Here is a 17,252-nt window from a genome sequence, read left to right as displayed (position 1 = left end):
GGATGATTGTTAGAAGTGTGATTGTAATTCTACAGGTTGGGTAGTCCATTTTTAGGGGTGACTCTGCCGAATTTTCGGTAGAGTTATTCCTAAGGTGGGCCCCACAGGGCCACCTCGGAATTCAGAGTGAAATTCGGGGCGGGTCCTGTCAATCAAAAATGGAGTTTTTGATTCGTAAACAAAATAGAATGATTTCTATAAACTTCACTGCCTTGTTAATTAGAACCTAAGAGATCACACACCATATAAGTGGATCCTTGAGATTGTATATGAAGAAGATTAAACAAGAGTTGGTTATGAGCAAATAATTAATTAGATTTATTATTTGGACATAATTAGAATTTTCGGGTAAAACCCGAACCTATTGGGCCTAAACGATTGTCAGATTTTGGTGTGGACTTGGGCTTCACTAAATGAGATTTAAATGAAAGCCCAAGACACATTTTTAGTGCCCAATAACATGTATGGACCAGCCAAAATATTGGCTTTATGAAAGTCAATATTTTCTTTTAGTAATTGGAGTTATTTCCTATTATATAAAAGTGAAAGCATAGACATAATAATGGTAGCATCTCTACACCATTATTTTCAGATTAGAGAGAGAGAAAGAGAGTTCTCTCTTGGTCCATTTTTCAGAAATTAAAGGAAAGAAGAACACTTGCATAATTTCTTCTTTTCTTTCATCTTTCTTCATCTCTTGATTCACTTGGTGAAGATCCTTAGAGGCCATATATTTTTGTGGCTTTACTTGTTACATCAAGGAGGAGATTACAAGCACAAGAAGGAGTACAAGAAGGAGTTCTTAATTCAAGGTGCTTCAAGGTGGAGGAAACACACACAAGGAGAGATCAAGGAGAGGAACTTTGGTGGTTCACTTGGATCGGATTAAAATCACGCTCCAAGGGTGAGTAGAACATAAACTCCCTCTTTGTTCTTCCTTACTATGCATGCTATATTTATATACATATCACAATAAGCCAAGATCATGGGTTAAAGGAATGGATTTTATGTTTAGTTAGTAGTTTAATTGTTAAACTAATTCCGCACTAATTAAAAAGTTTTGAAATCCATCCATTCCTTCAATTGGTATCAGAGCCATTGGCTTAATTTTGATATGTTATAAACATGGCTAAGTATGTTGGTTGATGTGATTTTCTTAAGCTTAGAGTAATATGTAATTTAGATCATAAAATTTGCTTTATCATAAAAGTTATGAAGCATGTGATGCAAGGTAGATTTTATGATAGCAAGAAAAGTTTCTAGAAATTACATGTAAGAAGTGATTTAAGTTTTATGAAACTTCGATGCATGTAAGAATGTATTAAGGGGTTCTATATGTTTCTTAATTAAAGTGTTAATCTTTGAAACATGTTAGATTATATATGCTTTAGGGTATGCATGATTTTTGGCTTCAAAGATGAAGCAAACAAGTGTTCAATGGAAGAACACAAAGCTGAAATTTTATTTCCAGCTTTGGAACATGTCTAATCTAGTTATGAACTAGCTAATTTTTCATGGTGTTTGTTTTTCACTTTTGATCCATAAATTCATGAATTCAAATTTACCTAATAGTTAATGATGACATAAAATCATTTCCATGTTTCCCTCACCAAAAGGTTGGTAGAGTTAGTCATCTTTACTATTAGTTTCTCTAAATTACTCACCAAAAGTTGGAATGAGATAAAAGACATGTCTCCCTAAATCACTCACCAAAAGTTGGTGATGCATGATGAGAGACATCATCCCCTAAATTACTCACCAAAAGTTGGCGTTGCATGATGTAAGACATCATCCCCCTAAATCACTCATCAAAAGTGATGTGAGACATCATCCCCTAAATTACTCACCAAAAGTTAGTGTTGCATGATGTAAGACATCATCCCCTAAATCACTCAATTAATTTACTTGCATTAAATTAAAGTAATTTAGTGGTTAATTTATTTTGAATAAGTTAATTATGCTTGTTTAATTAACCTTATTAATCTTGGTTAATTAAAGGATGATTATGGACTATGGCTTAATATAATTGAGCATGAGATTGGCCGACTATTCATTTTGAATGAATGTGGTTATGTAATTAAAGTAGTTAATTCATTTGGGTTATGTAATTAATTTAGTTAATTCATTTGGTTGTGTAACTAAGTAGCTTATTTAATTTATTCAAGTTTGATTAAATTTAAATGGGAGCTTGTATGCCCCTTATCCACTCTTGTAATAGAAGATGGAGGCACATGAGGATGATTCAAAGAAGAAGTTTGAAGTCATCTAGCCTTGAAAGAAGTTCAAGTGCAAAGTGTAATAGCTTAGCTTAGTTATTTAATTTTCGTAATTGTTACACGTAATTAAAATCAACCACCCAAACATGACCTTGATCCAACATATTGGCTCATGTTGGATCAAACAACAAGTCCATAATCATCCTATGTGACCTATTATAATTGCATGTTCGTTGCACTTGATCAAGTAATTTTATACTTCCCATGATTCCATTTGAAAATGTTTTTGATGAAATCAAATTGTTTTTCCGAAAAACAATTAAGTGGGAGTATTTTATTATAGATCAAGTATAATGAAAATGTGATTGCATTAGGATCAAAGCAAATGCAATGTGATTGTTATTAATGAGATTATTAAAGATGAGACTTTAAAATTCCCTCAAAGTGATATTAAGTTGAAAAACGAAGAAGACATTATGAATGCTTCTTTGTGGCCTTCCAACATTGTAATCTCCTATTAGATGTTCTTACATGTGAATATCATTCCGAACGGGGGTATTTCTTGCTAGGAGCATTAAAAAGAGGTTATTCAACATTTGATGTTGTAAGGTAGGGACAAATCTTGGTCAATATTCTATTATGATGAGATTTAATTTTTGATCTCTATACTTACATGAGATGATGGGTATAGCTTAACTAGAGTAATTTATCAATATCCTATTATGGTGAGACTTAATTACTTTAGAGGCCAAAGTTATGGATATTCACATTTGATGTGATTGGATAAGGGTATCCTCTCATGGAAATTAAGTTGACTTATAGTTCTATTATGATGCGGTTGACTTAATAAAAATGAGTCTTCCATACTCACTAAGAGTTTTAATTTATACTCTCGAATTCCTTGAGGGATTTGGAATTTGTCAAAATAGTGAGAGGGTGCCATTTGATTCTTAAGACCCGAGTCACTTGGTTTAAAATCAATCTCACTTCTTTTATTTTATGTTATGTAGACTGCAATATGTCAGGACATCCTATCACCAAAATTCTCAATGAAAATCGTCTTGAGGGCCCAAACTTCAATGACTGGCTCCGCAATTTGAAAATTGTATTGACATTCGATAAGATCGCTTATGTCTTACAAAATGCACCCCCTCACACTCCTTTGGCTCAAGATGCAACCGATGAGCAACGTGTTGGTTATCAAAAGCATAAGGATGATGACACTCAAGCTAAATGTGTTATGCTTGCATCCATGAACTCACAACTTCAGAAGCAACATGAGAATATGGATAGCGCCAGTTCTATATTACTCCATCTCACTGAATTGTTTGGTAAGAGAAATAGAAATGTGCGATTCACAGCTGTCAATGAGCTTGTTAAGACAAAGCATGTGAGGGGTGCTCCTGTGCATCAACATGGTCTAAAAATGATAGGCCTTATTGAGCAAATTCAAGACCTTGGATTTGCACTTGATGCGGAGCTAGCTCAAGATCTTCTTCTATCCTCCCTAGATGATTCATTTTCTCAGTTCATAATGAACTATAATATGCAACAAATGGATCATACTCTTTCTGATCTTCTCAATATGCTGGTATCAGCTGAGAAGCAAATCAAGAAAGAGAGTGGGAGTGTGGCCATTGTCGCTTCTTCTTCCAAGTCCAAAGGCAAGGGAAAAGGGAAGAAGAAACAAGTGGCAAAGCCTAAAGGAGCAGTCCAAAAGAAGAAGAAGAAGGAACAAAAGGAACCAAAAGGTGTTTGTTTCTTTTGCAACAAGGATGGGCATTGGAAGAGGAATTGCAAAGCTTATCTTGCATCCTTGAAGAACCAGTCTTCAACAGCAGGTATGATCAATGTGATTGAATCAATACTTACAGTTAATAATACTTCCACTTGGATAATTGATTCAGGTGCATCTCACCATGTTTGCACTTCGTTGCAGGACCTAGTGGGAGCTAGGAAGCTAAAAGCTGGAGAAATCACCCTACGTGTAGGAAATGGCATAAGAGTTGACGCCAAAGCCGTGGGGACTTATGTTTTGAAGTTACCATCAGGAGATACATTGGAGTTAAATAATTGTCTTTATCTTCCTATATGTATAAAGAACCTTATCTCCATCTCCATGCTTTTGAAGGATGGTTATAGAGTAGTTTTTGATAAACTAAGTGGTTCTGTATATATTAATGAACGCATGATATGTCATGCTAATATTATTGATGGTCTCTTTCATCTAGCTTTAGATGGTAGTATTAATTGTATGAAGGAAAATGCTTTGGGATCTAAGAGATCTCGGGAAACGGTTAACCCCATTAAGATGTGGCACCTTAAGCTTGGTCATATTAGCCAAGATAGAATTCACAAATTATCCAAAAATGGATATTTAGAGTCGTTACGATCTGATCCTATGCCTGCTTGTGAGTCTTGTCTAAAAGGAAAAATGACTAAGTCACATTATGGTGGACAAAGAACAAGAGTTAAAGAACTCTTAGGCCTAATACATACCGATGTATGTGGTCCCATGTCCACTATTAGTAAAGGTGGATTCTCATACTTCATAACCTTTACCGATGACTACTCTCGGTTTGGTTATATATACCTTATGAAGCACAAATCTGAAGCCTTTGAAAAGTTCAAAGAATTTAAGAATGAAGTTGAGAAACAGACCGACAGAAGTATTAAGGCTCTAAGATCTGATCGAGGAGGCGAATACTTAAGCAATGAGTTTATTGATTATCTCAAACAAGAAGGCATTGTTTCTTCACTAACTCCTCCTGAAACACCACAACTCAATGGTGTCTCTGAAAGGAGAAATCGAACTTTGTTGGACATGGTTCGTTCCATGATGAGCTATACTGATTTACCTATATCCTTTTGGGGATATGCACTTCAAACAACAATTTATTTGTTGAATAGAGTGCCTTCCAAGTTCGTCCCTCTTACACCATATGAGATGTGGCATGGGAAGAAACCAAGTCTCAATCATATTAAGATTTGGGGTTGTCCAGCTTATGTCAAAAGACTAGAAGCAGGCAAGCTTGAAGCTAGATCAAGCAAGTGTTTATTTGTGGGATATCCTAAAGATAGTTTAGGATATTATTTCTATCAACCTGAAGAACAAAAGGTGTTTGTTAGCAGGAATGCCACTTTCCTTGAAAGGGACTATGTCCTTGATGGAAATGTTGAGCAAATGGTAGAACTCAAGGAAGTGTCCAACAAGCCACAAACTAACACTTCATTTCCCGTTGAACAACTTCCTGAACCAACTATAACACAAACTCCAAGAATATCTAGTAGGATTCGGATACCTCCCAAGAGGTATGGTTTGTGTCATGAAAGCCTTGGGGAGTTAAATCTCCTTGGTGACAATGAAAACCTGCATGATCCTTCTAGTTATAATGAAGCAATGTCAAACGTTGACTCAAAGAAATGGCAAGAAGCCATGGAATCCGAGATTGACTCTATGTATACCAATCAAGTCTGGACTCTCGTTGACCCTCCACCTGGTATTAGACCAATTGGAAACAAATGGGTCTTCAAGAAAAAGATAGGCTCAGATGGTAAAATAGAAACCTACAAAGCTAGGTTGGTGGCAAAGGGCTATAAGCAAAGAGAGGGCATTGACTATGAAGATGTGTTCTCTCCTGTTTCCATGGTTAAATCTATTCGGATATAAGCAAGCTTCAAGGAGTTGGAACATCCGTTTTGATGATACAGTCAAGTCTTTTGGTTTCACACAAAACATGGATGAACCTTGTGTTTACAAGAAGGTCAGTGGGAGTGCTGTTGTGTTCCTTGTACTTTATGTAAATGACATCCTACTCTTTGGGAATGATGTAGGAATGTTATCTTCAATTAAAGTTTGGTTGTCCAAGACCTTCCTTATGAAGGATCTTGGAGAAGCTGCCTATGTATTAGGAATAAAGATCTATAGAGATAGATCAAAAAGATTAATTGGATTATCTCAATCCTTGTACATAGACAAAGTGCTGAATAGATTTCACATGGAACAATCTAGGAAGGGTTTTCTGCCTGTCAGACATGGCATTCACCTTTCTATGAAAATGTGCCCACAAACGATTGAGGAAGTGCAAAAGATGAGCAAGATCCCATATGCATCTGTAATAGGGAGCCTCATGTATGCGATGCTATGCACAAGACCTGATATCAGTTATGGCGTAAGCATAACTAGTCGATATCAGTCCAATCCAGGTTTAGAACACTGGAATGCTGTTAAGAATATCCTTAAGTACTTGAGAATGACTAAAGATTTATTCCTCGTTTATAGAGGTGGTGATTTGCAATCAGAGTTGCAAGTGGAAGCATACACAGACTCAGATTTTCAATCTGATGTGAATGACAGAAAATCCACATCAGGGTTTGTCTTCACCTTGAATGGAGGTGCAGTAAGTTGGAGAAGCTGCAAGTAAAGTGTTACTGCAGATTCCACTACTGAGGCAGAATATATTGCAGCTGCAGAGGCTGCAAAGGAAACAGTTTGGATGAAAAAGTTCAACACTGAACTTGGTGTGGTTCCTACCATTGAGTCACCGATTCCACTTTACTGTGACAACAATGGGGCAATTGCTCAAGCCAAGGAACCAAGGTCTCATCAAAAATCCAAACACATCGAAAGACGTTTCCATATCATAAGAGAGATTGTTAATCGTGGAGACGTTAACATTCTCAAAGTAGCATCTGTTGATAACATATCGGATCCATTCACTAAGCCTTTATCACAAGCAAAGGTAGAACAACATCTTGAGAAGATGGGTGTACGTTTCATGGCTGATTGGGTTTAGTACAAGTGGGAGATTGAAGGAATTGTGTCCTAAAACAATCATTTTGATGTAATTATTATTGTAATTATTATTAATCAAAAGGGCAAGTTTATTGTTCATTGCTTATATTTAATATTAGATTGAACAAGGTCCAAGGAATATGAGTTAAAGAGAAAGTAATCTAAAGAGTTAGATGTGTGAGACCTTTACTCTTTCACACTCTTATCCTAAAAGGTTCCTAGTCATAGGATTATCACTTGGACATTGATAATCCGGAAAGACTAGCACATACTATGTATGCTCAATATGGAGGATGATATGTCTCTTGTCATTTGTGTAGAGACACTAATACAAGTATGTGGGTGCTCTTAACTTAAAGAGTACACTGAACGCGATCATTAGAGCTCTTGTATGGAGTCTTACTTACATGTCAAACTTGAACTCTAAATTGCAATAATACAAATTAGTCCTTTGACCTGAGACACCATAGTTGTCTTATGAGTGAATGGATTATCTCTTGATGATGCAATAATATTGTGTCCCTTAATGGATATAATAGATGCATTCATTGGTATAATCAATTCGGTCATGGAGACATGTGAGTGTACAACAAGGAATCTCTATCCTTAAGTAAATAAGGTGTATGTTCAAAGATGTGATTCAATGAGTCTTTGGCCAAAGCAATGAATGAGATTTAAAAAGGAGTTTTTTAATCACATTCTAAGAATCACATAAGAATGAAAATCACATTAGGGGATTGACATATCAATTCCATACCCCGATGATGTGATTTAGAACATCGTGTTAGAGAAGGACCGTATTGTATTGTAATTCCAATTGAATAGGTTCTTTGTCATTCTACATTAACTAGGGTAGTCATGATATGTTGCAAGACGTCACTCATGACTTGTGAAGTCCCCGAGGATTAATAAACATTTATTATCCTAATAACAAGGGAGAATCAAAAATGGAGTTGAAGAAGATTAAACAAGAGTTGGTTATGAGCAAATAATTAATTAGATTTATTATTTGGACATAATTAGAATTTTCGGGTAAAACCTGAACCTATTGGGCCTAAACGATTGTCAGATTTTGGTGTGGACTTGGGCTTCACTAAATGAGATTTAAATGAAAGCCCAAGACACATTTTTAGTGCCCAATAACATGTATGGACCAGCCAAAATATTGGCTTTATGAAAGTCAATATTTTCTTTTAGTAATTGGAGTTATTTCCTATTATATAAAAGTGAAAGCATAGACATAATAATGGTAGCATCTCTACACCATTATTTTCAGATTAGAGAGAGAGAAAGAGAGTTCTCTCTTGGTCCATTTTTCAGAAATTAAAGGAAAGAAGAACACTTGCATAATTTCTTCTTTTCTTTCATCTTTCTTCATCTCTTGATTCACTTGGTGAAGATCCTTAGAGGCCATATATTTTTGTGGCTTTACTTGTTACATCAAGGAGGAGATTACAAGCACAAGAAGGAGTACAAGAAGGAGTTCTTAATTCAAGGTGCTTCAAGGTGGAGGAAACACACACAAGGAGAGATCAAGGAGAGGAACTTTGGTGGTTCACTTGGATCGGATTAAAATCACGCTCCAAGGGTGAGTAGAACATAAACTCCCTCTTTGTTCTTCCTTACTATGCATGCTATGTTTATATACATATCACAATAAGCCAAGATCATGGGTTAAAGGAATGGATTTTATGTTTAGTTAGTAGTTTAATTGTTAAACTAATTCCGCACTAATTAAAAAGTTTTGAAATCCATCCATTCCTTCAACCGTGTGATCCACTTTCATCATCTTTTGGGTTGTTCGACCCAAAATCTCAAACCTCGGCCGAGTGACTGAACGATGTCTTTATCTCAGACTCAAAACTCTAATCTTGGTCGAGTGACCGAGAAACTCTGATTTCGGTCAACACCTTCATTTCGGCCGTATGACCTAAACTCTATATTCTCGGCCGACTTAATGCTTATTTGACTAATTTCCTCATCTCAGCTGAATGACCAATTAATTTCATTCTCGATCGAATGATCGAGTGACTTCATTCTTGGCCCTTATTTAATCTCAGCCAAAATTCTCTCTCATCCAACAGCGAGAGCTTAGTAGGTCGACATGCAAAAAACAGGTGCAAACACGAAGGGGGGGGGGGGAGTTTTTTATTTTGATACGACTAAGAGAGGGAACTAAGCTAGATAAGGTTTTGAGTTTTGGTTAGACAAAATAAATATAAATTAATTTTACCAAATTCCAATTTATTACAATGTGTTGGCCTAGTATGAGAACACACGACAAATATAACTAATATGTCGTCTGACTAACTCAGACAACACCAAAATGTCATGTGTTGTATGTTAAGTGTCGTGTGATTCACTTATTCTTGTAGTGACTTCAAGTCAATAATTTATGGGTAAAATCCTCAAATGGTACCCGAACTATCACGAAATGCACTTTTTGGTACCTACAAATTTTCAGAGAGTCTAGTGGTACCTGTAGTATCTCTCCGTTAGCCATTTTAGTACTTCCGTCAATTATTCCGTTAAAGTAGGGATAAAATCGTACAAACCCTATTTTTTATATTTTTTTTTTACAAATCTTTTATAAAACTAAATTAAACTTGGTTAAAAAAAAAAGAGCTAGAATTGAATTTAATTAGTGAATATCTACATTTACTTACTACTTCCATGGGTTAATCCTATTAATTGTTTGAGAAAAAATTATCTCATTAGTTGACCAAATGAATTTATATTAAATTTTTATAAAAAATAATTAAACACAAACAAAATACTTAAATTAGTTACCCCAAGTAACCCAAGAATAGTGAAGAACGGATTGGGTATTATTTTTATTTTTTTATGTGTCAAATTACTTTTTAATTATAGACCTTCAATATATATACCATAATTCTAAATATGAATGAAAAGACCATTTTACCCTTGTCATTTTACTCACATGAGTCTCACATGACCGCCACGTAGGCTTTTTTAACGGAATAATTGACGGAAATACTATAAGGGCTAACGGAGGAATAGTGCGGGTACCACTAGACTCTCTAAAAATTTATAGGTACCAAAAAGTGCATTTCGTGATAATTTGGGTACCATTTGAGGATTTTACCCATAATTTATTCTGCACGGCAATTGCAACTGCCAACATTCTTTTGGTATTGGATTCAGAGCCAGGGAGAGTTATAAATGGGAGTGACCACAGATTTAGTATGCAGATACTTGTGGAGACCTTGCATACCAAAGTCTCTTCCAAAGCCACTCATCTTGTATCCTCCAATGGGGACATCGTTGCTGAAGGCAAAGTAGCAGTTAATCCATATAATGCCCGCGCGGATAGATCTTGAGACGGTGTTGGCCACATCGATGTTCTTGGTTATAACGCCAGCTGCTAGGCCATATCTGGTTTTGTTGGCTCTCTCTATTCCCTCCTCAATTGTCCTGCAAAATTGATCATAATTGTAAGCAAACTTATATCTGTTCTGTACTTACCGATCAAAAGAGCTAAATGAAAGAAAAGGAATCACGGTTGTGCTTACTTGAACTTCATTAGCGACATGACAGGTCCGAATATTTCATCTGTGGCTATAAGCATGTCATCCTGAGGAAATTGTTATAATATTAATGAGATGAACATGGAAAATTCAACAAAATTAACATTAACTATAACTATATCACATTTTTTATCTGAAGACGAAACATGAAAGTATACCTTGACATCAATGAATACTGTTGGCTCAATGTAATAACCCTTCTTCCCCGCAGGCTTGCCCCCTGTTAACAAAGTTGCTCCTTCTCTTTTGCCATGTTCAATGTAGGTCAAGATTTTCTCATACTGCATTTTATCTACCTGTAATTTTAAATGAATGTCATGAATCCGAAATTATAGGTTATATTATATTATCTGTATAACTTTAAGAATTCGCTATGAATGTACATAAAGTAGCTAGATAAATCAAAATCTAGCTTGTCGATGATCATATTGCCTTCTAGACTATATATATATATAGTCCTTCTTGGCTAAGAACATCCTTACCTAAGCTTAGGTACGGATTTTCAGTTTTGGCCACTTTTTGATCACATATTCACATCGTAAACGTTCAGTTTTTAGGTTTTAATGTATAGATCATCTGTGCAAAATTTCAGCCAAATTGATGATCGTTAAGGCATTCAAAACTGCAATTTACAACAATGTACACGAACGGTTCCGGTTCGACAGATTCGGTTCATTCGTGTAAATTGCATTTTTGGATGCCTTAACGATCATCAATTTGGTTGAAATTTTGCAGAGATGATCTATACATTAGGACCTAAAAATTGAACGGTTAAGATGTGAATATGTGATCGAAAAGTGGCAAAAAACTGGAAATCTGTTCCATAAGCTTAGGTAAGGATATCCTTACCTAAGAAAAATCCTATATATATTTATATATATATATATATTATGATCATCATCATTTACTAGTTTCAATTACGCTTGTGTTACCTGGGGTCCTTGACGAACATTAGGATCAAAAGGATCTCCAACAACCCAATCTTTTGCTTTCTCCGTCAACTTCTTGACAAGTTCATCATAAATCCCTTCTTGAACAAAAACACGAGAACTTGCTCCGCAAATTTCTCCCTGAAAATGTGAATGACCCAAAGTTAGCCATGCTACATATAGAGTTGTCAAAGAAACTCCTGGTTTTAAAAATTATGAAAACTAGAATCATAAAATCTGACTTTGTTGAAGAGAATCCCCAAGAGAGCAAGGTCAGCAGCCATGTCCACATCAGCATCATCAAAAATCAATAGTGGTGACTTGCCGCCTAGTTCAAGTGAGACTGCTTTTAAATTGCTCTTTGCTGCAGCCTGCATTACTTTACGGCCGACCTCTGAGGAACCAGTAAAACTGACCTAAAATATTACGAAATTAACCAAGTATCAGTATGTATTACAGTAAGCTATTAAACTATCTTGAAAGTTTAATGACCAAAACTTCTAGGAAAAGATCTAGCTAGAATTTACTTTGTCAATGTCCATATGATGGGTGATGGCAGCACCAGCAGTCTCTCCATATCCAGTGATGACATTGAGCACTCCATCAGGAACACCAGCCTTCATAAATAACTCACAATTAGCCAAAGTCACCACCAGCAATACGAATGTACATATACATGCAGGCTAGTTCCCTTCTTAAATATGCGTGTTGTGCAGTACATTCAAATGGAGATTTCACATAATCAATGATCAAAATTGTCAGAATGACAACTCAACATGTCCATAGGCTAGATAACATAACATATCAACTTTCTGGTCATCACATATAACATTTTAAGCAACTGTGAAAAGGTCTTTCCAAGCTTACCAACTTAGCTAGATAAGCATAATACAGAGCCGAAAGAGGTGATTGCTCAGCAGGTTTGACGACCATTGTGCAACCAGCTGCCAAGGAAGGAGCAACCTTAGCGAATAGCAGGGTGCTGGGAAAATTCCATGGAATGATGTGTCCGACAACTCCAATGGGTTCGAGTAATGTATAAGCTTGAAGCTCGCTGGACATTTTGAGCACCTCTCCATGAATTTTATCAGCTGCACCAGCATAGTAACGTAGAGTTTGTGCTACTTGAGGTATGTCTACGGCTTTGCCAAAACTGAACAACTTCCCAGCATCAACTGTATCCAACTTGGCCAGTTCTTCTGTGTGTTCATCAATCAAGTCTGCAAATTTCAACATAATCGCTCCCCTCTCCTGAACAAAATTCAAGGCATTACATCAATTTCAGACTCTTAGTTATTCACGCTAAAGTAAAGTAATTAATTTGAAGTTTTACTAAATGTAAAAGCTAAACTTAATTAGATGACAATTTTTCGCTATGGGACTCAGTCATAATAGCCATGATTTTCATTCACTAATTTAGTTGTGGTCTAGGAAAAGACCAGAGAATTTATCAAGGACTCGTCAAATGGCAAATGAAAAAAATCATTTAGTTGACCAGAAGAACAATTATAAAATAAACAAGATAAGATTTTATTTGGACTGTAAATATAAGAAAATAAGATACATAGCCTTTTTTTTTTCTTTTGAGAGAAAAATATTATACATAGCTTTAAGAATGATATGTACCAAATTATAAAACAAACGAGATAAGATTTTATTTGGTCTGTAAATATAAGAATATAAGAAACATAGCTTGAAAAATGAACGTTTTCTTGTCTAAACTAATGAACGTAGTTGTACATATTACGTATGACACAAGAAACTAATTAAAAATAGAAAGTCTTACTTTGAAATTTTCACACTATGAACCTCATCTATTATTTTTTTTGGGACCTCGTTTATTATTGGAACACTGTAATTGCAAAAAAGAGAAAATGGGGGCAAACTTGATAAGTCAACTTCAGTAATAGCTTACGCCACGATTATTCGAGGCTGCTATGAGTTTAATATACACCATGTTTACAAATCATAATGCTAGCCACATGGTCTCCGTCTAAAATTGGCCGCTACAAAACAATCGAAAACCAATGAATCCATAAAACTTCCCCAATTTCTCACGAGAAAAATAGGTATATTCCAATGACGTAGCCCCGCACGCAAAATATTCTCAAATTCATAACAAATAGGCGAGAGATATTCGATAACTATAATTCCAGTGAAAATCTCATTTTCTAAAATAAATCCATAAAGCTCAACATTGGTTAATAATATATAATATTAATCCCCGGAATTTACCTTGGAAAACATATTCGTCGAAAATAACATAATCATAAATTCCAATAATACTCATATGTTGAAAATAAACCATCGAAAGCTCAATATCCAACAAATAGTAACACAAATCCATTTCACTAATCATAATCAAGATAAAGTATATTCAATCTCCGAAAATCATCCTTGAAAGAAAATCCATGAGATAAATTGAAAATCAAATTCTGAAATTTAATTTTATGCTCAAAATATAACGTGATAAATAAATAAAGCATTAATTCAAGAAACAAACGCATGCATCATCGTTTAAAACAAAAGTCCACTCACAGTACTATTTAGGCGACCACGCATACGGGTTTCTTCGTCGAGCAGTAACTCGGTATACCGCCCTATACACAGTTATATTCCGTGAATAACAATTCGGCAATTAAAAACGATTTCAAAATCAATCCTCTTACGTCAACATCTCCATTTCCTTTTCCGATTCAACCCAAACTTTACCACTAACACCATTTCATTAATTTACAAGTTCTAGGGCAGATTCGAGAGAAATCCGACGGTCGGATTCTCGTAAATCAATAACCGAAATTCTAAATTTTCAGAAATTCATAATTGATTAAAAACTTCTCCAATCTTCACCAAATTCACATATATAAGCTCTACATCAAATATAGGATTTAACTAGCTAAAAATCGAAGCCAGAAACCTGCCTTACGCGCCTCCACCCGCAGCCGACCACCACCTTCGATGGCCACCAAATTTTGGCAGCAACAACTACTCAACAAGCCCAACACTTTTCTCAACTACAACAAATTCAAATTTTACCTTGAAGTGCTCGAGATTGGCCGGTGAAAATTTTCCAAAAATTTTCAAACCCTAGGGTCGGGTTTTTCCTTGATTCTTCCTCTACACTACAAATTAGAGCTAGAATCTTGAGGGAAAGTGCTTCATGGCTTGAGGCGCTCCTGTTGGACTTGGTTTGGAGGCTGGAGATGACCGGAATTGGAAGAAATGGCCGGAAAACATGAACGGCTACAGTGACAGTCTTGGCTTGATTTCTCTCTTTTCCGGCCAAATTACGGTGACCCACGGGCATAGGCATGTAGAGGAGAATGAGGCGCTCCTAGAATGGCTGGTGACATGCCTTCTAGTGGCGGGAATTGGAGGATATGCCGGAAAAACTAAAAACCCAGAAAGAAACAGCAGTGCCGTCCTCTTCTTATCGTTGTTGCACTCTCCACAGTCCAAAATAAATCACCAAACCACCATAGAAATGAAGAGAAGGGAGAGAGCTTTCCAATGATAACTTATGCGTCAAAATCCGTCGCCAGATGAAGGAGTTATGGCCGGAAGAAGGTGAAGAGGTCGGAGAGGGAGAGGGAATCGGGGAGAGAGAAAGTGGGAGGAGAGAGAGACTGACGGTAAGTTTCTGAAATGGAAACTTACCCTAGTAACTTTCCTTATATACAGAAAGTTACTGTGAACAGTAAATTTAGTATTTAGGCCATAACTTTTGGATACGAACTCTGATTTTTACGTACCACATATGCACGGACTCGGTTTAATGTCCTCTACGACTTTCATGAAGGAAATTTTCTCAAATTTTGACCCGAACAAAAAGTCAACTTTTAGGGCTACTAAGAGTATCGAAACAAAGTAAAAGGTGAAAGTAATTACCGTTTACCGTCCAAATGACTAGTAAACTGGTAAATTGAGATACGGGACGTAACACAAGCAACTAAATAAAAATAGAAAGTCTTATTTTGAAATTTTCACACTATGAACCTCATCTATTATTTTTTTTGGGACCTCGTTTATTATTGGAACACTGTAATTGCAAAAAGAGAAAACGGAGGCAAACTTGATAAGTCAACTTCAGTAATAGCTTACGCCACGATTAATCAAGGCTGCTATGCGTTTAATATACACCATGTTTAAATCATAATGCTAGCCACATGGTCTCCCTCCAAAACTGGCCGCTACAAAACTTGTACGGTTTTTGAACTAACAAAAGCAAGTGATCGATTGGACCCACTACCTATGATCATATCACTGATATTATTATTAGTTGACTAGTCAAAATAATAGGGACCAGAAGACAATCTCCTCCAATAAAAGCAATTAATAAGATCGATGAAGATGAAGACGAAGACGAAGAAGCTAGAAAACCTAGCTCAGTAATGTCTTTATAGAGTGGTTCATTTTGTCTTCGAAATGATACTAACACATGCAACCAGGATACTGAAGATTCAAGAAAACATGGTAGAAAACAAAAATGACCGATCAAACATAGATACGAGAAATGAGGATCGGAGTCATCGGACCATGACAAATTAAGGACCGAACCAAATTAGCTTAGGTAGCTAGCTAGCTAGCTACATATAGGTGGCAGTAAAACCGAAGAACAGAGTGGAGTAAGATATTACGTACAATACCGGGCAAGCGAGGCCAGGGGCCATGGTCAAAGGCTGCGCGTGCAGCTTTCACGGCCAAATCTACGTCTTCCTTATCTCCTTCTGCCACTCTGGTTATCACCTCCCCTGTTCTTGGATCTATCGTCTCGAATGTTTTTTCTTGCAAAAGGAAAACATCAATATAAATCAGAATGCATAGATGAAGTGTATGTTGTCCCTTCGGAAATCTTAGATGATGACACGTGAAAAGATGACATGCATAAGTTGAGAATTAGTAGCTAGAATAAATGTTTGAGAAAGTCTAGATCTCTGAACGATATAAACTAAACATCATCAACAAGATAGCTAGCTAGCAGTAGATTGTGACTTGTGAGACTTGTTAATGATCAACGAAGAGCATACGTACCTGAAACGGAATCGATGAATTCTCCATTGATGAAGAGCTTGGTGAACTTTATCGTTGGCATCTTCACATAGGACTCCTCGGAGCATGTAGAGCTTCCATTACTTTGGCCACCCATTATCTCTGTTTCTTTGTCAAGAGACATGTTCTTGCTTGGTTTCGTATAGCATGAAGCTGCTTATATAGACGAGGCAAAAGGTTAACTTAATTGTTTAGTATTTTTTTTTTTATGAAAATAAAATACTTAAAGAATGAAGCTTCTAGGGCAACCAATGTTTACAACGTCAAAAATAAAGGCTCTAGAAGCCTCACTAGGGACCCTAGCTATCACTCCAATACATAGGAGAAGTAGCATCATGTCTTAAATTTGCAATGGCTTCAGCTATAAAGTTTACTTTCCTATAGATATGCTTAAAGAAAAGGGAGAATATTACAAATGGTCACTCAACTTTTACCTGTTTAACACTTTGGTCACTCATCTTTTAAATATATCACTTTGGTCACTCAACTTTAACTCTGTTATTCACTTTAGTCACTTTGTTAATTTTTTCATTAAAAAAAAATTATTTGTCACAATATTAATGATATTTTCGTCCAACGAATTGTGAAAAATTAAGAAATCTGAATTGGAATGATTGGGAGAAGTGATTAAAGTTAGATAAAATGCCTATTGGATGACTAAAGTGATTGACAGAGTAATAGTTGAGTGATCAAAGTGATATATTTGAAAATTGAG

The 17,252-nt window shown here is 36.0% G+C and overlaps 1 protein-coding gene across 1 annotated transcript; it reads right to left on the bottom strand.

The window, feature by feature from the left end:
- Nucleotides 1–10,081: 10,081 nt before the first annotated feature.
- On the bottom strand, nt 10,082–16,698 carry LOC133723850 (aldehyde dehydrogenase family 2 member C4-like). Its single transcript, XM_062150715.1, has 9 exons — nt 16,520–16,698; nt 16,130–16,272; nt 12,356–12,739; nt 12,016–12,105; nt 11,731–11,904; nt 11,492–11,629; nt 10,718–10,855; nt 10,545–10,606; nt 10,082–10,446 (listed from the first exon to the last, which is right to left on the bottom strand). The coding sequence occupies exons 1-9, from the start codon at nt 16,659–16,661 to the stop codon at nt 10,173–10,175; spliced, it is 1,545 nt and encodes a 514-aa protein (XP_062006699.1). The 5' UTR covers nt 16,662–16,698; the 3' UTR covers nt 10,082–10,172.
- Between the last annotated feature and the right edge of the window lie 554 nt (nt 16,699–17,252).

Source organism: Rosa rugosa, chromosome 7 (assembly GCF_958449725.1).
Source record: "Rosa rugosa chromosome 7, drRosRugo1.1, whole genome shotgun sequence".
Classification (NCBI taxonomy): domain Eukaryota; kingdom Viridiplantae; phylum Streptophyta; class Magnoliopsida; order Rosales; family Rosaceae; genus Rosa; species Rosa rugosa.
Note: the sequence above shows the minus strand (reverse complement) of the source record. Positions and strands in the feature narration are given on the sequence as shown.

What these genes read in the sequence shown, in the direction of transcription:
- LOC133723850 (XM_062150715.1), bottom strand. Translation starts at nt 16,661, where the DNA reads ATGTCTCTTGACAAAGAAACAGAGATAATGGGTGGCCAAAGTAATGGA. An exon ending in ATTCATCGATTCCGTTTCAG is followed by an intron (nt 16,273 to 16,519) that starts GTACGTATGCTC and finishes TCCTTTTGCAAG; the next exon opens with AAAAAACATTCGAGACGATA. An exon ending in ATGTCGCTAATGAAGTTCAA is followed by an intron (nt 10,447 to 10,544) that starts GTAAGCACAACC and finishes TCAATTTTGCAG; the next exon opens with GACAATTGAGGAGGGAATAG.